The following is a 24,026-nucleotide window of genomic DNA, read 5'->3' on the forward strand; positions in this document are numbered from 1 at the left end:
TTCACTAGTATGAAGAAAATGTTGTGCCAATCAGGTAGACAGACAAACCCTTAAGAAAATTAGAATACTTTCATAAACCTATTAACAACAATCCAAGGAAGAACAGGAAATGCTATCAGGTCCGTTTCGGAATGCCGGGGTTTGAAAATATTTGAACACCTGCGCTGCCTCCCGGTAAAGGTTACAGAGTAGCTGTTACTGTATGTGAAAGTTGGTCAATCATTTAAATCACTGTCTGGAAATAAATCAAATGCTTAAGGGTCAAACTTTTGAAGCCCTTTATCAAAATATCGTTTTAATTACCATTTTGTGTTGCGCTGAATCTTAAGATTTAAAATTACACCTCAATCATAAAAATCGGTGAAGTAGTTCGGGTGAAAAAGGGCTGTTACAGCTTATTTCAATAGGAAGATAGAAAATGTTAAACAAGACAATGACATATCACATGCTTAATCTATATAGGCTACAGGGTGATTGGTACTCAGTGTGACAAAAATTTGTTGGTGTAAGTACAAAGTAAATGAAGTGTGATGATGCATATCAAATGTTCCAAGTCTAAAAATTAGCTTCACAAAAAATTATTTTATGTTTTTAAAAAATAACCATGCTTTTAAACTTAATATAACGATTTCTCAATTACCTGTATATGGATTTGAGTAAATAATGTCATTTTCGTGTTCTACATTAAATTCTGAACAAGAATAATAGAAAATAACGGAGGTTCAGTTGTAAAAACTCCATTGTAAATAGATTCAAAGATAGAAATCAAGATGTTTGAAAGTGTCGGAATATGTTATAAACTGCGCCATTTTATAAGCTTTCCAACCATATGCTACACTATTGAGGTTTAGATATTTTTTTGTTTGTTATAGTGGTTTGAATACCAGAAAACAGGTAACTTTTTTACTGTTTTTACTGTTCAAGCTGAAACAAAAATACAACTTTTGCTTAATACATGCCCACTTTCTATGTTTTAAATGTTAAAGACACCATGCTTTGTAGTCTTCAAACCACTAAAGCGTAAATAAGCAGACATAAAGCTCAATGGTGTAGCATATGGTTGGAAAGCTTATAAAATGCCGCAGTTTTTAACATATTCCGACACTTTCTTGTATACAGGGTGTGAAAAATGCAATAGATCATTGTTTTTTAAATTTTTATCAAACATCTTAATTTCTATCTTTGAATCTATTTACAATGAAGTTTTTACAACTGAACCTCCGTTATTTTCTATTATTCTTGTTCAAAATTTAACGTAGAACACGATAATGACATTATTTACTCAAATCCATATACAGGTAATTGAGAAATCGCTGTATTAAGTTTAATAAAAGCATGGTTATTTTTGAAAAACATAAAATAATTTTTTGTGAAGTTAATTTTTAGACTTGGAACATTTGATATGCATCATCACACTTCATTTACTTTGTTCTTACACCAAAAAATTTTTGTGACACTGAGTACCAATCACCCTGTATATAAAATCCAATGTATGTTTGTTTGTCCTTTATGGACTCCGAAACCGCTCGACAGATTGTAATGAAACTTTCAGGCATTAAGCATTTTTCAAGGGTGGTTTGTGTGAAGTTTGGTGCAGATCCGTCAAAAGGGCTCCGCCCCAGTGACTCTGGAGTTTCCCATGTTAACCTTATGAGTGCTCTATTTAAATGGAATTAAAGAATCTTTACAGCTGGTTCAACTAAAGAATTTGATTCTGTGATGTTCAAAAGCATTAAAAAGTTAATAGGTTTTACCAACAGGGAGCAGCACTATTGTTTTTTATTTATGACAACAGCTAATTTGCAACCAAAAGGTGAGTAAGCGTAGCGAATGAACTTCAACCTGGAGGTGAGTTAGCGTAGCGAACGAGCTAACCAGAAGGCAATTGAGCGTAGCAAACGAGCTCCAACCTAAAGGTGAGAGAGCGTAGCGAACGAACTTCAACCTAAAGGTGAGAGAGCGTAGCGAACGAACTTTAACCAAGACGTGATTGAGCCATGCGAACGAGCTCATCTTGAAAATGAACGAGCATTTAACATAAAACCACAATAGGACAGGACGACGTCTGTCGGGCCAGCTAGTACTAGATATTAGAGGGTAATGATTAACCGAAGAGCCGTTGATTTACATAAAGCAATTAATAAAATCAATTACAACAATGAATATTGGCCGATACGTGGCAGAGCTGACCACGGGGGTAGATTTCCAGGGGTAGATGTCCGGGGGTAGATGTCCGGGGGTATATGTCCGGGGGTAGATTTCCAGTCGCGGGCAGTTCCTCGACCGTGTATAGGCCCCGCCCCTCGTGACGTCAAAATGACGTAGGTGTTTTTTCATGGGGGTAAATATCCGGGGGTAGAATTCCGGCGACCCAGTACTGTGATGGTAAATTATTAGGTTAGTATTATGATATTAGGTGACCAAAAGTTTGGTTTGTGATTTCGGCTTTTGTCAAGCTTATACAATTTTCTGCAGTAAAGGAAACTAGTGGAACCCCGTCGAAATCGCCGGTTAATCTTGAGGTGTTATGTAAATTCAGCTAACTGCGTTGGATAGAGTGAAGTCATTAAAATCTTAGTTATATGAAGGGAGGATAAGCAATAATAAGTATGACGATTGTGTTCCCTAAATAACGTGATTGATGAATTCGTTTAACACAATATTTCCTACCTTTCTTTTTATCGGATTTAGGTTGCCCAAAAGGTTTTTTAGGAGTCTTATAATTGTTTGTTCATGAGTTTGTTTCATACCAAAGCCACTTTCACTATATGGGAGAATGAGTTCATATAATTAGTCCATCATGTTACGGAAAGAGTCAATATTTATTACTAACCACTAATTCCATCTGCTTTAGGAAAATCATTCAGATTGTATCCGGATTTATAAGTAAATCTTCATCTTTTTTTTGATAAAAATATCTGATTCTCCAGAAAGCAGTAACATTCTTACTTCGATCTCAGCAATTTTAAATCCTTCTCTTGCCATGTATTTAATCATCCTGTTCTTACTTGATAATTCATTAACTTATGGGGTAGTTTTGCCTTGGCCATATAGATCACATAAAGCTGTGCATGTATTTCGTGGATTGGAATGAACCATAATTGTAGGAAATTTTATCACAAATCTTGGACATTTGCGGAACCAAATCCATAACCTAGTCCAGCATTGGTAACAAATTATGCAAATGCGATGAGATGTGATGACACTGTTGTGTTTCCGAATGTTTTGTATGTAGTGAGGTTTAGATGCGTTGTTCAACCTAGCTACATGTGTACATCAAAGTAAAAACTGTGTACACTTTTTTTAAATACCTGAATTGACATTAGTTCACCTACTTTACCAAAACCATAGACTCCGTAAAACTTGAACACAGCTCTCATCCTCAACGTACTCATCTATGACACAATTTTCAACCCGATTATCAAAAACTGTTATACCAATAAATGAATCTCAGGTGTTCTTTCTTGAATTTAAAAATAAATGGTGATTGAAAGTAGGGAAAAAAGGCAAGTGCCAACCTTACAATATGTATAAGCTAACCCGATAAGGAATAGTTATATGTTCCTTTGAAATTGATAAGTCACACTTATTTCATAATTTAAAATTTTCTAAGAGCAATAAAGCATAGATTTTTGAACAAAACATTTAAAATGTATCATAAATTCATCATTTTGTTGAAACTATAAAAAACTTAACATGCAGTGGAGAATCCATTTAAAATCATAAATAATAATGTAAACATTTAATTTTGACAGTTTCAGTAGACCTTTGAATACAATTTTAATATTAACAGCTGGTTCATTAAAAGTAGTGTAAAATTATCCATATGGTCGAAATGTAAACAAAATTGCAGAGTGAACTTTAAAGGCGTCTGGGGCAGAGCCCCAAGGAAATTTACATCGTTTCTCTTTTGAGGGCTCACCTACAGACCAATACCTTTCTTTAGACACCCCTACCAAGTTTCTACGCCCAGCCGTTCTCTCAAATTAGCTGTGACAAAAACCTCGTTTTCCTCCTTAAGAATAACATGGGATGGGAATTTAAAGGCCACTGGGGCAGAGCCCCGAGGGAATTCTCCATGTTTCTCTTTTGATGGCTCATCTACAGACCAGGACCTTTCTTTAGACACCCCTACCGAGTTTCTACGCCCAGCCGTTCTCTCAAAATAGCTGTCACAAAGAAAAACAGTTTCAAATTAATATACAGGGTGAATAAAAAGTCAAGACCCCCCCCCCTCTAATATTTTTCCAAGTAAATATACAGAGATATCCTTTTGGTGGTCGAGTAATCTCAGCAGGAAGTTTCATTTTATCATTTTGAAATTTTTGAGTGTCCCCCCAAAAGGGGGGATTTGGGGGGGCAACTCAAATATTTTAAATGTAAACCCCCTTCAAGTGACACCTCATTTTGAAGTGTTTAAAAAAACTTAAAGAATGGTGAAAATTAGAGGTCGCTATCTCTTCTCTATCCAAAATGGTAGCCCGTCAAATGTTGTGGAAAATCAATGGTAAAATTGTTAATATTGGCTGTCATTTTGGATAGAGAAGAGATAGCGAGCTCTGGTTTTCACCATTTTTTAAGTTTGTTTAAACACTTCAAAATGAGGTGTCACTTGATAGGGGTTTCAATTGAAACATTTTTAGTTGTCCCCCGAATCCCCCCTTTTGGGGGACACTCAAAAATTTTCACACTTTTAACCCTGGGCGCAAAATGCCCTTAGTATGGGCGTTACTGGGCAATTTTAGGGTATTATTAAAAATTTGTAGCTTGGTAAAAAAGACTTTTTTTCTGGAAAATAATATATCAAATTAAAGAGAAAATAATAAGCTTTTAAATGACATATATTTTATTACATTACCGCAGGCTATAAATTACAGGGTTTCAGTTTGAAATAACAAAAAAAATTGAGAAAAACAAAAATTGCAACCGCAAGTACTAACCTAATTAAAAAAGTATTTTATATTTACTTTAGCATAATTATGGCATTTATATCATGTGAAATTGAAGAGAACAACATGCCCTTTCAGGAAATATATACATGTATATAGTTATATTGCTTACCTTACATATTATAACACGAGAAATTGAAATGTCGTTGTCGTATCAGTTCCCAAGCACATCTAGCCTAGGCTTTACTATAGTCTGCTTTGGTATGATACAGTCTAAAACATTCAGGCACACACAATGGTGTTTGGCACTCTGGACACCACCAAGAAGTTTCTTTTCTTCCTGATTTTCCTGTAGAAACTTTGTTTTTTTCCGAACACACTTTGCAAATTCTTGTAGGATTTTTTTTCTTGTCCGTAGAGGGGATTTTGTCAGGGAAATGACGTCCAATAAGTCGATCAGATTTTGTGGCTCTTGCAGTTTCCTCTTCTTGTAATAAAGTCCCTGCTTTTACAATGATTTTCCAATTGCTATTATAAATTTTTCAAGGTGACAGAGGGGTCTCAGGTTTGCAGGTCTGGTTTTTCGATATAAGATAAATGCGTTGACAATTGACATCATAAACAAGTGGAAGAACATTTTTTTCCACCATTTCATCTGTTTCCTCTTGAAAGGGTAATAGGAAATAAACTGGTCATTTCTGTCCACACCTGTTTTTTTATTGTTGTAATCCAAAATCAGATCTGGTTTGTGTTTTTGCAACATCCCTTGTTTTGTACGCACCGTAACTTCTGATGTAGTCATTTTATGAGCTGTTGATAGAGCTAAGACATCTCTAGTATCTTTCCATTTTATGCAGAGTAAATGGTTTCTTCTCATGAAAACAGTTTCATTTTTTTGTAGCTTTTTAGTAGTGACAGTCTTGGGCAACTCGGTCCTATTGCTCATGCAGGTACCAACTGCTTTAGTATTTTTCTCCCAGAGAAAGTCAAAAAGCTTTGGTGAAGAGTAAAATCTATCATTATAAATAGTATGTCCTTTATTGAGGTAATCTGCCAACAATCTCTCATATAGAGCTACAACTGTATTACTGGAGTCAGACTTACCAGTGTAGGCTTCAAATTTTAGAACATATCCTGTAGATGCATCACACAAAACATATAATTTCATCCCGTACTTGTCAGGCTTACTTTTATTATAAACTCTAAACCTAACTCTACCCCTGAATCCGCAAGTTCCTTCGTCTATGGTCAAATCTTCGTACGGTGAAAAACACATTGGGAAAGAAGTCAGCAAAAGATCTATATATGGTCTTAGTTTATGTAACGGATCGTGGCCTGGAGTGTTGAATGGGATGTATGTTGAATTATCGTTGATGTGAAAATTTGCCAAAATTGCTAGGAACCTATCCCTGGCCATGACTGACGGAGCATACATAGATTTTATAAAATTGTCTGTTGACCAATAGTCACTAAGTTTAGGTTTTTTCACAACACACATGTGCAATACAATCGAGAAAAAATGGTAAATTTCATAAAGCTTTACGGTTGTCCATTTTGACCAGACACTATTTTTCCTCAATTTGTTTGATCTTCTGAGTTTATCGGTTATAGACTTGGCATATTTATTTGTCTCTGACTTCAATGATTTGATAAAAAATTCAGGAAAAAATATAGAAAACACATCAAATGGAGTTGAGTTCTCATCAATAGCAGCCGTAACACCAGCGCCTAACTCGTCAAATGCTGGTAGTGGTGGTGGGTTGTCCTCCAACCGCCATCCAAGTTCCTCATCAGTGGGTTTTTTTTTCTTCTTTTTCCTTGGTTGAGTCTGCTCCGGTTCAGGTTCAAAGTTTTCATTTGGCACAGGTAAATTTGCATTATCCGGTAAGTTTTCATTTGGCGATATAGATCGTTGTCTTTTGGTTTTACGATTATGATTAGTAGGCCTACTATTAGACCGGCGTTTTACTTGGTTGGTTACTATAGGCCTAAGAGAACCTAAACAAGAAGTAGCTGAAGGCTGTAAGATATTATCTTCACGATCACTAGGCAGAAAATCTGGATCTTTGTCAACATTGTCGAAATCAGGATCACACAGTTTGTCATCCGAAGAAACTATCGAACTATTAGGCCTAAGTAATTTTCTGTTTTTGCAGATTTTATGATTAGGCTGATTGGGTGGTTGTTCATGACTAATTTCAAGAGGGTTAGGCCTAAATGGTATACCATCTGTAGGCCTAGTAGTGTCTAGAACTGTTTCTGGTTCATCACAATTTTCTTCATCAGAGTAAATTGTAGGGTTATATTTACATCTAATTGGGCCTAAGATTCTACTTTCATCTTCTTCAACTACTGAAATTGATTCATTTTGACAGTCATCATTTTCTATGTCACTTGGTAGTAAATCATAAAACACCAACTCATCAGGATCATTTTCATCAACCATGTATGTAACAGCACTAACCTCATTTTGAAAAGCATCTAAATTACTTACAACAAACTCACCTTCCGAACCAGAATCATAAATAGGATCATTCAAGTTTTCATTTACTGATATTGTAGTAGAACTAGGTCCTGAACATAAGTAATTATTATCACTAAAAGATTGATTTTCTTCATCACTATGGTCTGATTCTGATAAGAGTTCTCGAATATGACTCAACATTTTTTTATCAAATATATCGCTCATATTTTACACTAAACACAACAAAAATTATCCACAACAAGGTATTGCTCATAACAAGAACTATTACGCAATCATAATACTTGTAAAAAACAGAAAACATTCACTTTATTGAAGACATAAACAATTGTAAACAAAGACAGCCATTAGCGCAGACAACAACAACAAAGCGTCGTCGTCGTCATCACTAAGCAATACGATGCAAGGCTGCAGACAGCTGGATCTTTTTTTTGTGTTACCAAACAGCTGGTTTTTTTGAGGTTGTGGGGTATTACAATCGAAGCCAGAAGACCAAGAAATGGTTACGTAATAACAAAAATAGCAAATGTGACGTCATTACGTTGCTATGGAATTTAATATTGAAGCCCGACCTATACTCGGGGTTAGTTCAGTGTGTCTTACGTCATGCCCCGACCTATACTCGGGCTTAGGGTTCAATGTGTTAAATGTAAACCCCCTTCAAGTGACACCTCATTTTGAAGTGTTTAAACAAACTTAAAGAATGGTGAAAACCAGAGCTCACTATCTCTTCTCTATCCAAAATGACAGCCAATATTAACAATTTTACCATTGATTTTCCACAACATTTGACGGGCTACCATTTTGGATAGAGAAGAGATAGCGACCTCTAATTTTCACCATTCTTTAAGTTTTTTTAAACACTTCAAAATGAGGTGTCACTTGAAGGGGGTTTACATTTAAAATATTTGAGTTGCCCCCCAAATCCCCCTTTTGGTGGGACACTAAAAAATTTCAAAATGATAAAATAAAACTTCCTGCTGAGATTACTCGACCACCAAAAGGATATCTCTGTATATTTACTTGGAAAAATATTAGAGGGGGGGGTCTTGACTTTTTATTCACCCTGTATAGATAAAATAGTCTGAATTAAACATTAGTTTTAGGTGAGTTTGAACAATTATTATGTTAAAACTATTTTAAAAAGTGCAGTGTTGTTGTCCTGCTGATGATGCAGAGGAAAGTGGACTTTGCCAACCAAACAGACAATCTGACGATCATCCTATTGTGCTTGTAAATACAGATGGTCTGTCTCATGTGTACAGGTAAGCCATGATTTGGTATCAAAAACAAAATCTAACCATTTTTTGAATGGTATTTTATCAAATCCTACAATGAGATTTCTGATTTGCTTTTGCAATTGATTATCCTTTCAGAGTAACATGCAGTATTTGTAAGCAGCAATTGTCATCATCTTGATTCAGAGTGTCTAGTTTATTTCTATTTTAAAATTCGAGACTGATTCCAGATTTTTCAAGGCTAGTTTTTTTCAACAGTTAGTGATGTGTTCATACCAAAATCTATTGATTTTTGATTCTTGATACCAATACCAATTTTTCTAGTTCAACCAAATTATCAAAATAATTTTGTCATACTACACCAACCCCTTTTATGTCATAAAGTATTATTAACCCTTGGCGGTCAAATGTTGAGTATAGGTCGCCGCCCGCCATTTTCCCAAGTGCTCAAAAATGGCAACCTACGGCAAACTCATGAATATCTTCCACGGCCATGTAGACGTCATCATCTCCCGCGGTCACGGAAATGTGATCGTCGTCTGGCGCGATCGCGGCAAAATCATGAAAATTCCCTTCTTTGATATCAAAATAAAGACTAAATCCCGACTTTTCAAGACCGTTTTGAAATACAATACTAATTCCCAACTTTACGTTTTTCCCGACTACTAGGCACCCTGTAATTTGACTTTGATTGCTGTATAAATCATAGCAATAATGTATATCCAATATCCATAATTTACACTACAAAAGCATCACCATTGATTGACATTTGTTTAGTCAATACACCTCTCTGCAGTCTCTTCAAACTGCCATGTTCCCCTTGTTTGTTCCTCAGTGATTGCAGATGGATGTTAAGAATAACGTAATAGGATAAATAACACTGTTACTGAAGAGTCACCTATTACCTTGGTACAGTTTACTGAGAATACCCTATTATTTTTGTAAGTTTTCTGAACCGTTAGAATGAGGTAGTGAAATTACGCTGACCGTGTCGTCCTATTATATTAATTAATATCGAACGCTAGGTAATTGTTTACTGAGAATTATATTATTTTTAAAACGTCGTAGCACCCGAACAAGTGAAATAACGCTGGAAGGGGAAATAATTAATGACCAATATAATAGTGTTATTTTGCCTATTACCAAAAAACTAAGAAACGTTCCTGACTATTACTAAAAAGTAATGGTATTTATTTTCCATCTCTACCTTGGCCAGTGACAGTCCGATGCTGCCAGTGCCGCAGCACACGTCCACTAGTGTAGTCTCCACAGTCAGCTGTGTCAGCGTACCCACAGCATCGTACAGCAACTCCGCAGCTTCGGTATTCACTTGGAAGAAAGACAAAGGAGAGATGCTAAAGCAGAGCCCACACAGCTGCTCTGATATCTGAGGCTCTCCTGACACCAGGTGGAGCACTTCCTCCTCCCCGCTCCGTCTACCAACAGAGATGTGCAAGTTTGAGATTATTGGTCTAGCCAAGCTTTTGAAGAAAAGTTTGAGCCTCAAACTTTTTTTATAAGTTTTTTATAGTTTGAGCAAAGCTTTTTGGATAATGAATTAAGATGTTTCAATATATAGCAAATTACTTGTCACAAATCTTCTTTTCAATATGAAATTTAATATTATGATGTAGATTTTAAAATATTTAAAAAATTTTAAGAGAAATATCTATTTTGGCTCTTGAACATATTGATATCTAGTACCTAATCTATGTTACATAGAAACTTGTTGTAGGTTATAAAAAACGTTTCTTCGTAAACAGTTTTACTATTAAAAAGAAATCTTAAAAGTAAATGTCAGCACCTTGTTATACAATGACCTTCAACATTTAAATCACCATCTCCCACAAATGCAGCAATATCCTGAATTCCTCCCGCAGTCACCGAAACATCATTATCATCGTCTTCTGTGATTACGGATAAAACATTTATATCTCCTGCACCCACAATAACTTCATCATTGCCTTCATTAACCATAGCTAAATTCTAAATATCTCCCGCAGTCACATAAACATCATCTTTGTCTTCCACGATAACTTCTAAATCCTGGACACCCCCCGCAGTCAAGTAGACATTGGGCGTTTTCACACTACACAGCACACGTCAACAGCACGTCGCCAGCACTGCAACACCAACAGCAACAGCACTGCAACGGCAGGGGTCTTTAGACACTTGACAGCAACGACACGTTAAGAGCACAACATTTTTACTGCAGTAAGTGCAGTCAGCTTTTTAGATTTGGTAGAAGCAACATGGCTGACTAATCAAAGATTATATTTATTATGCTTAGCTCAACATAGCCATCTTCCATAAATTGGAATATTTCCTTCCACGCCTTCTCTCTAATAATTTTGTTTATATTGTCCTCATTAGTTATGTCCCAAAGACAGGGCTTAGACTCTACAAGCTGAGTGAGCGAGACGACGTAGTACTTAAACGTAACACTTTCTTTTTCCATATTGCAAACGAAGCATGCACCTTGTACTACTCAGGCCAGGGCTGTGATGTTGACACTGACTGAGACTACTGACAGACGGTGACTGCACGGCAACAGCGACATCAGGGGGCCAGCAACTCGCCAGCATGTACCGTCACGTCGCCAGTAAGTCACCGTCACAGCACCGGTGTGTACGCTCTCATATGATAACATTACCGACGTCGACGGGCCAGCGCTGTGCTGGCGACGTGCTGTGTAGTGTGAAAACGCCCATGATCATTGTCTTCTGCAATAGCAGAAAAATTGGGAACAGCTCCCACTGTAGCGGAAGCATTATTACTGTCGCCTGCAATTTTGGTGTAGATTTTTAAGTATAAATTAAGGAGTAAATTTTTTGACCGTGCAATCTTCATAAAAACGTCTACAATAATGTCGCTGAAGTATAAGGTCGGTTCGAGCTTGATTTTCTGACTTGGTGCTCCTTTATTCTAGCTGATGACCTAGGGTCAGGTCAGCTCAGAAATTGAACTGCTCACACTGCTTTGGGACATATAATCCATACTTTTATAATGGTACACTTTGGTATTAGTTGATAGTTAATTATCCATTAGTCAAACATAGGGTGTGAAAGGCTTTAAGAGACTCATAAAAAAAGTCAAATGAATAGATTATTGCGCTCATTTTTAATTTTTACATAATATACAACTTAGGAGTGAGTGTTAAGTAATTGTATTAAGGATGTAAAAAACTGGTATTGAAATTCTCATTATAATAGCAACCTTTTTGTAATCTCCTGATAGTAAAGGGATGTCACGTTCAAAGCCCTTCCTTCCCCTGCAGTAAAGAAGTCTTTGAGTCCCTCTTTGAACGATTCCTTCTCCTCATTGGTCATCTGCTGCGGGTGTATTCCGACGACCAGCATCAGCTGATCAGTGCGAGTCGCCCACCTGATGGTCAGTTGACGCCAGTGGCCGGTGTAGGTCTCAGGATCAAACACTGGCAGAGACAATGATCTGACAAACTCTTCAAACACCTGGAGCAAAATAAATGTGTACGGTAAAGCAATAATTACTTTGGAATGTGCTGTATCAAATGGCAGATTTTATTTACAATATTGTACAGAGTACAGTTTTAATTAATGAAATTACAAAGCTAAGAAATGAACTGAAATGAAATACTGAAATGCTATGAGAAGGGATGGAAACATGTCCATGACGTAGGAAATGGTGAAGGAAGTAGTAAATGCTGGCATCACAGAGTGGGGGAATGATTTTCCCCAAGCAAAGCTCGGTCCCCAGGTACTCTTATTAAAATTAATGCTGTAATATGTTTTGTTTATTTCAGCTTAACTTAACCAATCAATAGTTATATTACCGGTAATACTTATGAAGTCAAACGGGTTGAAGCCCGTGGGTAACAGCTAGTATACAATACTTAAAACTTTATAAAGGACGTTTTTACAGATGTGCAAGCACAGGTTTTTCTGGTCTAGTCGAGTAATTGGCAAAAAAAACTATGATTCTTGAGTTTGAGTCGAGTTTAAACCAAAAAGATCATAGGATGTGTAAGTTTAAGTAACTCCTTAGGCCTAGAACATGTAACTTGTAAAACAACCTTGTTACAAGCTGAAGTACGATTATAAATTAATTAATTATTAATATTTGTGCAGTAACATATCAATAGAATGCATAGAAAAATAATTTTAAAACAACAACAATATAGCTCATAAATGAACTTCCACTTCTACAACAAATAAGTAAGTGAGCATATATTAATTTATCTAAAAATTAATTACATTAATCCCTATTGATAAGTAATATTGCACAATACTTGGCTAAAATTACTTAATACTTGCATCTATTCGTTATTAAGGCTGCAATTACAATATAAAGTAGGTTATTCTACAACTTTAAATTTTATTTCCTACCTTTTCATCTTTAGTTTTGTAAGTTTATTACCATTTTTCTTAGTTGGTGTGGTTTTTGTAACAGTGGGCATACTCAATTTCCAGTGGTTTGACAGTGGGTAAAGGAAAAATAAATTTTTAAAATTAAAGAATATTAAATTTTCTAATCTTGTCTGTTAATTGTAAACAAACATTCTGTCAAAAATACTCAAAATTTATGTTCAAAATAAAGTATTTAAATAGGCCTACAAGTAGCCTCCCTTAGTGTTAAACAAAACAATTAATTGTAGATTGAACATTGTACTGAATAATTTAATAGGCACATACAGTAGGCTATTAGTTATAGAAATCAAATGAAACCTGGACTATAATACAGATATTTGTAAGATTTAGTAACAGAAAGCATTTTTTGTTTATTACCATTGATAAAAAATAGCTTTTGCTTAGTCTATAGTATTACTCTCTAATAGTTACTGTCATAATAAGTTCTTTTATATATATCATTACCTATGCATTAAATTAAACCTATAAATTAAAATTTTAACCTATAAATTAAAATTTTAACCTATAAATTAAACCTATGCATTAAAACCTAAATTAAAAAAGAAACTAGACAATTTGGTCAAACATGAAATAATTGAGAAAGTAGTTAAGCCTACAGAATGGGTTCAATCGTTAGTCATAGTTGCTAAGAACAATGGAGATATGCGACTGTGCCTAGATCCGAAAGATCTTAACGCTGCAATAATACGGCCTCATTTCCAAATTCCGTCTTTTGAAGAAATTTCCGCCAAAATGGCTGGAGCTAAGTTTTTCAGTACTCTTGACAGTAAAAATGGGTTTTGGCATGTGAAGTTAACCGCCAAGTCTTCGGATCTATGCACATTCAATACCCCCTTTGGTCACTACAAATTTCTGAGGTTGCCATACGGTATATGCTCTGCTAGTGAGGTGTTCCAGCAAAAAATGAGACAAATCTTTGATGAATTTGAAGGGGTCGAGGTTTACGTTGATGATATTATTTTGTGGGGTCGTACAAAAGCGGAACACGATGCGAGACTAAAGTTAGTTTTAGACAAAATGAGAGTTGAAAATATTAAGCTAAATAAAGAGAAATGTAAAATAGGCACAACAGAAATTAAGTATCTTGGGCATAAATGTACACAAAATGGCATTGACATTGATGAAAGTAAAATCAGAGCAATAACCTGTATGGAACCTCCAACAGACCGCAAGTCTTTGGAACGATTTTTAGGTCTTGTGACATATGTAAATAGGTACATACCTAACCTATCCGAGCACACAACACCTCTACGTTCTATTTTAAAAAAAGATTGTATTTTTAGTTGGCAACATGAACAACAAAAGGCTTTTGAAAAACTTAAATCATTGTTAACAAACAGACCTGTTTTACAGTTCTTTGATGTAAGCAAGCCTATTGTACTGACTGTAGATAGCTCTCAAAATGGTTTAGGTAGTGCACTGCTACAAGACAATCTGCCTGTAGCCTATGCCAGCAAAGCGTTAAATGAAACGCAGAGACGTTACTCCCAAATTGAAAAGGAACTCTTAGCCGTGGTGTTTGGCTGCGAACGTTTTCATCAGTACATATTTGGATCAACCATCACTGTGGAAACGGACCATAAACCACTGGTAGCAATTTTCAAGAAGAATCTTGATTCGTGTCCCCCTAGGCTACAGCGGATGTTAATAAAATTGCAGCAGTATGACATTAATTTAGTGTACAAACGTGGCAAAGAACTTTTCATAGCGGATACTTTGTCCCGTTCTTTTGATGGCTCCGATACTAGTGAACTCAACTTGGACACTGATGACATAGAAGCTCATGTTAATTATGTAACTCAAAACCTGAATGTTGATCCTATTAACATGTCTAAGTTAAAAGCGTATACTGCTAATGATAGTGAACTTGTTACATTGCTTAAGTTTGTTAAAGGTAATGTGTGGCCTAACCACAAAAGTAAGCTTCCAGAATCTGTGCAACAATATTGGTCTGTTAAAGATGACTTAACCAATTGTAATGGTTTGTTATTTAAGGGACCGTGCATAGTGATTCCGAGGGTAATCAGAAATGAAATGCTCAAAAGGTTACATTATCCACATCTAGGGGTAACCAAAACTCAGCTAAGGGCAAAAAATGTAATGTATTGGCCGCAAATGAACTCCCAAATCTCAGATGTTATATCAAAGTGTGAAACATGTATTTTGAATGCAAACAGCAATGTAAAGGAACCTCTGATGCCACACAAGGTACCAAAGCTACCTTGGGACAAGGTAGGCATTGATATTTTCTTTTTTGAAGATAAAAAGTTTTTACTAGTTGTTGATTATCTTTCTAAATATGTTGAAGTAGTGATCTTGCAAAATATGACTAGTGTTTATGTTGTAAATAGTTTGAAATCTGTATTTAGCAGACATGGTATTCCTAGAGTTGTGATTTCTGGTTTTGATACTAGTTTTAACAGTAGTGAGTTTGAAAATTTCTCGAAGTGTTGGGAATTCAAACATGTACGCACAAGTCCTCATTATTCGCAATTAAATGGGATGGTAGAAAGAGCTGTTCAAAGTGTTAAAAATCTGATCAAAAAGTCTGTGCTTGAAAAAACTAATTTGTATTTGGCTCTCTTAGAATTAAGAAATACGCCAATCAGTTGTAATCTGCCTTCTCCAGCAGAAATTCTTTTCAGTAGGAAACTTAATGGTATTTTGCCATGTCAAGAAAAAATGCTTAGGCCTAGAGTACAGAAAAATGTTAGAAAAAACTTAATTTTAAGACAGGACTCTCAAAAAAGGTATTATGATAGAGGTGCAAAGCCCTTAAGGCCTTTGCAGGTAAATGAACATGCCTTGATGAAATACAAAAACAAATGGGTAAAAGGTCAAATTGTTGGAAAGAGAGATGAGCCTAGGTCTTATATTGTACAAAGTGAACGTTCAGACAAGACTTATGTTAGAAACAGACGGGATCTCCGTCCATTCAATGTATCATGCAAGCCTTATTTTGTCAGTAGTAATGATGTACCTGGTGTTAACCCGAAATCGCCTGTAAAGACCAGATCCCCAATCAAGTCTCCTTCCCATAGCCTACGGCATAGCCAATCTCCTTTAAGACCAACTTTGTCTCCTGCCAAAGAAGTAACCTCTCCTGAAAGGCCTAACAGTCCTAGACATGTACACTTTCCCGCTGACCACAATCACTACACGACCCGTTCTGGCCGTATGATAAAACCTGTCGACAAAATGAATTTGTAGGCCCTAATGATTTATTGTATAGGTAGGCCTAACTTGAAGTATTTTAATTTTTTATTGTAATATCCATGTTTATGTTTCTTTTATTGTACTTAGCCTAACGTGTCTATAATTCTTGTGGTAACTTTCAAACTCTGTATATTTTTTATGATTAACTGTTGTTTCCGATAACCCTGTTTATTTTTAATACTTTGAAATTTGCGCTCTATTGATTTCATTTAGGCTAGTAACTATGCCTTATTAAATTCATATTTTGATTATTAATTGTATCGTAAATTAATATTTTGGTTTTGTATTGTAAATTTATATTTGGTAATTTTATGACTATTGTAAATTCACTTTGATGATTATATTGCTGTTCAGATATGTTAGGCTTAGTTTAATTTGTTATGAAAATCAAACTTAAATAAAAAAAAAAAAACTGTTGGTATGTAAAAGTAATGTTTAATTTTGAAAAAAAAATCGAATATTTTATTTAAAAAAAAATGTAATTTTTTCTTTTTAAAAGAGGGAGATGTCATAATATGTTCTTTTATATATATCATGTTAGTTTTATATCATTCGCCCAGACTGTACTATTGTTGTTGTACTTGGACTGTACTGAGTTTGAACTGTACCGTTAGACCTCATCGAGTGCTCGGTCACTTTTAATAAACCCATGCCAACGTTTACATGTTTATCATTTAATGAACCTCGACCTGCGATCCATATCACAGTTACAATAAGAAAACAATCTGTTGTTATAATAACTGATGATAACAGCTCAGCTGATTATGACGTTTCATTATGACCCCGCCAAGTCACCAATGGATTTTATCTAAGTGATAATGCCGCAACCCCTAGGTCTAGCCTGAAGTAATGTGAAAAACAATCCCAGGCTCGTGCCTAGCGTAAAAAAAAAAAAAAAACTAGCATAGACAAAAATAATTAAATATAGACCGTCAGCGGTGCTGGGGTTACCGTTGGTTCTGGCGCACACCGCTTGGTGCCGTGTAGTTAGCTACGAAACTACACGGCGCTCCAAGCGGTGTGCGTCAAAACCTATGGTAACCATGGTAACCGTAGCACGGCTGACAGTCTATATTTAATTCTTTTTGTCTATGGTACTAGTGAGGTTATTAAGAATATAATGAGCACAAGATAGTTTTTTGGTCCTTTTTAACAACCAAGACAAGCCAAAAACCAAAAAGTTAATCACTTTTTGAGTTCTATGTAAACCCTTTCCTCAATTACAACAGTGAAAATTACATTAAAACATAATTTTAACAATTTTGTAAAAATAAAGGAGAGTATTTTCAAAGTATATATTTCTAATTCTTCTTCAATATCATTAAATTTCTAACTCATCAAGATATCTTCCAACCTTACCTTGACAGCATGCTTCATGCGATCAGACACATGAGGAAGATCTTGCACGGGTGCCACTCCGACAACACCAGTAGCATAACTGCCCAGTCTCATGCCAACAGTAGGTAACCCTGTCTCACTGTCGATACCTTACAAAATACACACAGAAGGTATAACACACCTCTGGCCTCTCGTTACACGAGACGAGATTTTTTTTTGGCCGAGATTTTTATCGAGACGAGAATAAAAAAAAATTAAAAAAAAATTAAAAACGCCTGCAGAAAGTCAATGCAATACCCGCAATACAGAAGCGTGTTGTAGTTGCGTTTCCTTTGCGAAGGCGTTCTTATTGAATTAACTCTTTAAATGTAAATATTACTTTAATTATTTTAATAATATTACTTTAATAACATTTGAGAAGTTTTGTTAAGTGTAAGCAGTGTGAGGAATGTTTTATTACTATAAAAAGTCAAAACAAGTACCTAACTATTTTATAAAAATTAATATTGCTTTTATTTCATGATTTATTTTATTTTAGGATAAGTTTAACTCTATCCTAACTGATATCACTATGTTTCCTAATCGTAGGCATTTTTAATAAGTTAGGCGTGATTAATAAAAAAATGTTATGCTGATGTTTTTCAATAAAAGATTGTAAATATTCTTGCCTATTATCATTATTTAAACAGTCAACAATGTTACAAAATCAGGTAAAAATTTTGAACGTGCATTTCCCGTTGTGTATGAGAAGGGAAATCCCGTCTCGATCTCGTCTCAAAATTTTATGAGAGATAAAAAATCTCGTCTCGTCTCGTCTCGAACTAAAAATCCAATCTCGTCCATCCCTACAAAACATAAGAACCCATCAAGTGATACCTCATTTTGTGATGGTTCAAGTCTTTAATTAAATAATATATATATATATATATACATATATATATAGATACAGTCCACTCTTGGTAATTCAAACACTTGATAATTCAAAACTTTCGATAATTCAAAATGAAGGCTCAGTCCCTAGAGAATCTCTCAATATTTCAAATTTTTACCATGCATTTCGATACACTCGGTATTTCAAAGTCCAAATAGAGGGCAGGTCAATTTGTAACACGCAGTAATTTAAAGTTTCGTCGGAAAAACACTCTATAATTCAAAGTAACTCAGTAATTCGAAATTTCGTTGAAATAACACTCTATAAATCAAAGTCACGCCCATCCATGACGGAAGGTGGAGAGCGGGTGCCAAGTTTCTTGGTTACAAGTTTGTAACCCAGGCCCCACGGATTGGAATCGACATCGTCCCTTAATGTCTCCTAGCAACTGCGTTTACTCCGGTTGATGGCTCGACGAAGAGACCTCCTAGCCACTCTGTAAGCATCCGACTTATGACGTCTTGTCTACAGGTTCTCTGGCCCTGGTAGCAAGTCTTCTGGCTCTCAATGCTGACCGACACAATTCCGCAATCTCGGCAGTCCACCAGTACACAGGTCGCTTATTGCACCGGGATCTCCTGCGAGGCATAGACTCATCGCAAGCCGAGTCAGCCATCAGTCCCATCATGGATGTAACTACCGCCTCTGCGTGAGCCACGCTAGTTGCGGGAGGAACCACCGGCGTTCCTCGTAAGATGGCTTCATTGAATTTTGCCACATCCAATTTTTTTAAATTCCATCAAACGGGCACTTGACGAAACGCAGCTACTTGTCTTTGTTGACCATCCAGGACATCAAAAATTATGTACTGGTGGTCACTGGCCGTGTAATCCTCCAGGACTCTCCAGGCTCTGATCCTTGGCAAAAGAGACTCAGATGCAAGGGTAATGTCTGGGATCATTCCCTGCATCCCAGGGCGCCGGAAAGTTGGCGTGTTGCCCTCGTTGACGACAACGAGTCCGGCTCTGGCAGCAAAGTCAGAATGGGTCCAGGTCTTACTATGAGTACTACGGTAATAGCTTATTCCAATTTGCTAATAGTCAAATTCCTGTCTACTCAAAGTAACCAGTCACAGTTGAGAAGATTGGAATGATCTTATTAGTAGTTTACAAAATCTAGACCACCGTCATGATAGCGCATTCCATCCAATCCACTTCAATATCCAACCTAGTAAGCAGGCTTACATACATATTTACATTACTGTCAGGGAAAAAAGTTTAGACACTCGAGTTTGGAGCTCTACAGAAAAGTGGCCAAACTAACTTATAAAAACACATAGTATATACAAATTTTCAATGTTTTATTCTACGTATTCCTGTGAAAACAAAAAGTTTTTAGCTCGTTTAGGAAATTTTTTATGACAGTCGGAAGGTAAAAACTCCCTGTTTTTAGAGTATCAAAAACCATGTTATGACTTTGAAAATTTGCACAATGTAAACTAAACGTCAGAACTTTATCAAATTTTAATACAATATAGACACATATATAATGAATTAATTTGTGTAGTTTCAGAATTTTTACTCTACCCAAAAAGTTTTTGTTGTAACTTTTGTAAACTAACTTTTTCACAAAAACGGCAAACGCTAGAAAAAAATTTAAAAGCTTGTTTTGGAGGTGATTGGTTTTGTATTTTAAATATTGATACTGCTCAACCAAATTGTTACGCATATTATTTATATAAGTTAACATTTAATTTGGATAGTGCAGAGGCCGAATACGGCACTTCCAGACCGCCACCGGCTCTGACTGGGCGCATACCCCGTACAGTGTTGCCAAATTGAACACCTGGACACTGAGCAGCGATGGGCTGTGAACTGTTGAGTCAAAAATGAACAGCAGTTATTAATTATTAACCATTTCCCATCACCTTTTCTAATGAGGGCTTTGGACCTCCAATGTCACTCCCACACTTCTAAAAAAACATATAGCACTGACAATCATTGCATATTCCGAATCTGACAATTTAGATTTAGCACCTATATTTGGGGTGGTAATACTTTCGACCCTTAGGAAGAATGCAAAACATGATATTTCCTGTGAGTCAGTCAGTGACACACACTGCGTGAATCACCTTATGCTCAGTCAAGGTCCATCGTGGCAACACTGCACTGGATTCCTGAGCGGGCGATGGTGTTTGCACCCCTTACGCGCGAGATCATCCAGTTTTTTGTTAACTTATATAAATAACATGCGTAACAATTTGGTTGAGCAGTATCAATATTTCAAATACAAAAACAATCACCTTCGAAACAAGCTTATAATTTTTTTTCTAGCGTTTGCCGTTTTTGAGAAAAAGTTGATAAGTTCTGCCGTTTAGTGTGAATTTTCTAAGTCATAAGATGGTTTTTGGTACTCTAAAAACAGGCAGTTTTTACCTTCCGACTGTCATAAAAAATTTCCTAAACAAGCTAAAAAAATTTTGTTTTCACAAGGATACGTAGAATAAAACAACGAAAATTTATATATACTACGTGTTTTTCTAAGTTTGTTGGTTACTTTTCTATAGAGCTCCAAACTCAAGTGTCTAAACTTTTTTTCCCCGACAGTAGGCCTACATCCTTAACCTATTAGTTATTTCGATTAGTTAATTTATCACATACCTATTGTGAATTCACACTTGTTCCTATAACCATCAAGGCGAGGACTTCTCACGATTGTATTCATCATCAGTGGTGTTCCTTCGTTCTTTTCTCTTTGAGCACAGAAATGTGGTTTTAACGAATGGTTCTGCCTTTCAATGTCATACACCATGTTTCTCAGGATTTTTGTGACGTTTTCGGTTTTCTTAGCAGCCTGGTGCATAAAGAAATGTATTATAAGCATATTAAGTACATAAAGAAGAAATCGTTTTTTAAGTTGTAGATATTTTTGGACTGGTTGTTTCTATTTTTGTTTAGGAAACGCTGTTCTAAATAATCTGATGGAATTTATATATTTAATACCCCCACCACAGCAAACCTGCCGACTAAGCGAATTTCCATTTGTCTGAATTGATTTTCAATTAAATAAATTTAAATAACATTAGGTTTAATTAATGAGTACCTAGGTTTGCTTCTACAAGGAAACTAATAAAGTGTATTATTAGGGTAAAATATTAATAGCTTAGTATAAAATAAATAAATTTTCCAAATTTGATAAAAATAATCCATAAACAAGCAAAATACAACATTTTACAATATCTATATAAACAGGGTGGCTGAAAAGTAACTTGCACCCCCCTTAACTTTTCAACCATTAGAGATACCTATTTGTTCTTTCCGAACAAAATGAATATGAGGTTGGCTAGGTTTACTTGTACGGTTGAACTTTTACGAATTTTCAAAAAAAGGTCTGCAAAATCGCCTAAATGGGTTGGCCATTCCCCACTTCTAACATTGACCACTGCTAGGGTTAAAAGATTGATATCAAAATGTATAGGAAAGCGACTTAGCGAGCTAATAAAAACAAGCCCATGGGGCGTAGCCCAAGGGAAATATGAAAATTAAATGATATAATATTGCATTGTCATCCATTTGTGAGCTATGTTTCAAGTTTCAAGTCTCTAGCTCATCGGGAACTTAGTATAAAATCGATTGCAAAATTTGTACCAGACAAGAAAGCGATCTAATAAAAACGTTTTAAAATACAAGCATTTATGGATGATTTTATGAACCTTGAAGAGGCATATCTCTCAATGTGCTAGGCCTATAATCACCATTTTGGTCTTAAACTGTGAGTAATCTATATCTATAAAAGAGGAACTATGTATGTATATATATATAAGTGTGTGTGTATATACGTTATGGACTCCGAAACCGCTCGACAGATTGTAATGAAACTTTCAGGCTTTATTAAGCATCTTTCAAGGATGGTTCGAGTGAAGTTTGGTGCAGATCCGTCAAAAGGGCTCTGCCCCAGAGGGTTTTAAGTGGGCCAATGTCAGACTTTTTGATCTACAATGTTTACAAATAAATATAATTTAAAAGCATATGTTTACTTTCACCAATTGTTTTGTAGGTTAATAATCACAACATTCTGTATTAGCATTAGTCATGATTTGAAATAGTGCTACAGTGTTTCTACAGAGTGCAGCACAGAAAACTATTTTACTTTTGAATAAGTCCAAATTTATAAACCCCAATCGCAGCACACCTGTGCACTCAACAACGTTTAAATTCTTCAATGTTAAATATTAAAAACATAAAAACCTTCATCAAAATATTATAAACAATAAAAGGGATGACTTCTTTAAATTTATGACAACAGCTAATTTGCAACCAAAAGGTGAGTGAGCGTAGCGAACGAACATGAACCTGGAGGCGAGTAAGCGTAGCGAACGAGCTAACCTGAAAACAAGAGAGCGCAGTGAACGATTTCCAACCTGAAGGTGAGTGAGCGTAGCGAATGAACTTCAACCAGGACGTGATTGAGCCATGCGAATACTTATGAAGTTAAGCGGGGCAAGGCCCGCGGGTACAGCTAGTTTAACATAGTTTAAAAGTAGTTATGGTTGTTTTAATGAAAAATAATGAGAAAGTTATGCTTTAGGGTTAACGTCAGCCAAACTTTAAAAAAGTTCAAAATTTGGTAATTTTAGCCGTTGTTTGCTGAGTCATATCTTGGAAACTATTAGGCCTGTAATAATCATTTTGATCTTAAATGATAGGTGATTTAATGTACTTAAAAAATGATAATGGTTGTTCTTTTTGGAAAAATGATGCTTCAGGGTCAAAATCGGACAAACGTAAAAATAGTGCGAAATGCCGCAGATTTTTACACTTTTTGGAGGTGATCCGGAAGGTCGGCGGTCCCCGAGGTCGAAAATTTGGATTTAGCATCTGGGTACTATTACAAACAACATAAAAAAAAGAAACCTACTACCCCAATTCATGCAAGGTAGACCCTGATTTTTATAACAAGGTTACTGGGTTGAAATCTATAATATTAAAACGTAAGAGGGTTTTTTTTATTTCACGATTCTGAATCAACCACTCGACCGATTTTTATGATTTTTGTGTTGAAAGAAAGATAATTTTGAGAACTAGGGAATGTCAAAGCCATAATTTTAGTTCAAGGTCCCAGTTATTTAGAAATTAACTTTTAATTTTTGAAAAGTCTAGCAGCCGACGCTAAGATTCTAAACTAGCTTTTGGTATAATATAATTTGCTTAACATAACAGTTGTAAACATTCAGCGTTTGTAACTCAAATTCAGCATTTGGATAAAATTAAAAGACATACTAAGGGTTGACTTATTTATACTATGTGTATACTACTATGTATATAATCATATACTATAATATAATCATAGTTATATACTATGTATTATAATCATTGATACGTTCAATCTAGGGATGGACGAGATTGGATTTTTAGTTCGAGACGAGACGAGACGAGATTTTTTATTTCTCATAAAATTTCGAGACGAGATCGAGACGGGATTTCCCTTCTCATATACAACGGGAAATGCAAGTTCAAAATTTTTACCTGATTTTGTAACATTGTTAGATGACTGTTTAAATACAAAAATAATGATAGGCAAGAATAT

General features: G+C 35.5%; 1 protein-coding gene across 1 annotated transcript in view; it reads right to left on the reverse strand.

Moving 5' to 3' along the window:
- LOC129005531 (tRNA (uracil-5-)-methyltransferase homolog A-like) overlaps nucleotides 1-24,026 on the reverse strand; it is a 61,774-nt gene that overhangs the window by 15,313 nt on the left and 22,435 nt on the right. The window contains exons 4-7 of the mRNA XM_054434442.1: nucleotides 21,101-21,293; nucleotides 17,591-17,718; nucleotides 11,826-12,079; nucleotides 9,817-10,045 (exon numbers count right to left, since the gene is read on the reverse strand). Of these exons, the coding sequence (XP_054290417.1) occupies nucleotides 9,817-10,045; nucleotides 11,826-12,079; nucleotides 17,591-17,718; nucleotides 21,101-21,293 (804 nt within the window). The remainder of the gene's footprint in view (nucleotides 1-9,816; nucleotides 10,046-11,825; nucleotides 12,080-17,590; nucleotides 17,719-21,100; nucleotides 21,294-24,026) is intronic.

This window comes from Macrosteles quadrilineatus, unplaced genomic scaffold (assembly GCF_028750875.1).
Source record: "Macrosteles quadrilineatus isolate MER2022 unplaced genomic scaffold, UCM_ALF_1.0 Scaffold_1__1_contigs__length_201487025, whole genome shotgun sequence".
Taxonomy (NCBI): domain Eukaryota; kingdom Metazoa; phylum Arthropoda; class Insecta; order Hemiptera; family Cicadellidae; genus Macrosteles; species Macrosteles quadrilineatus.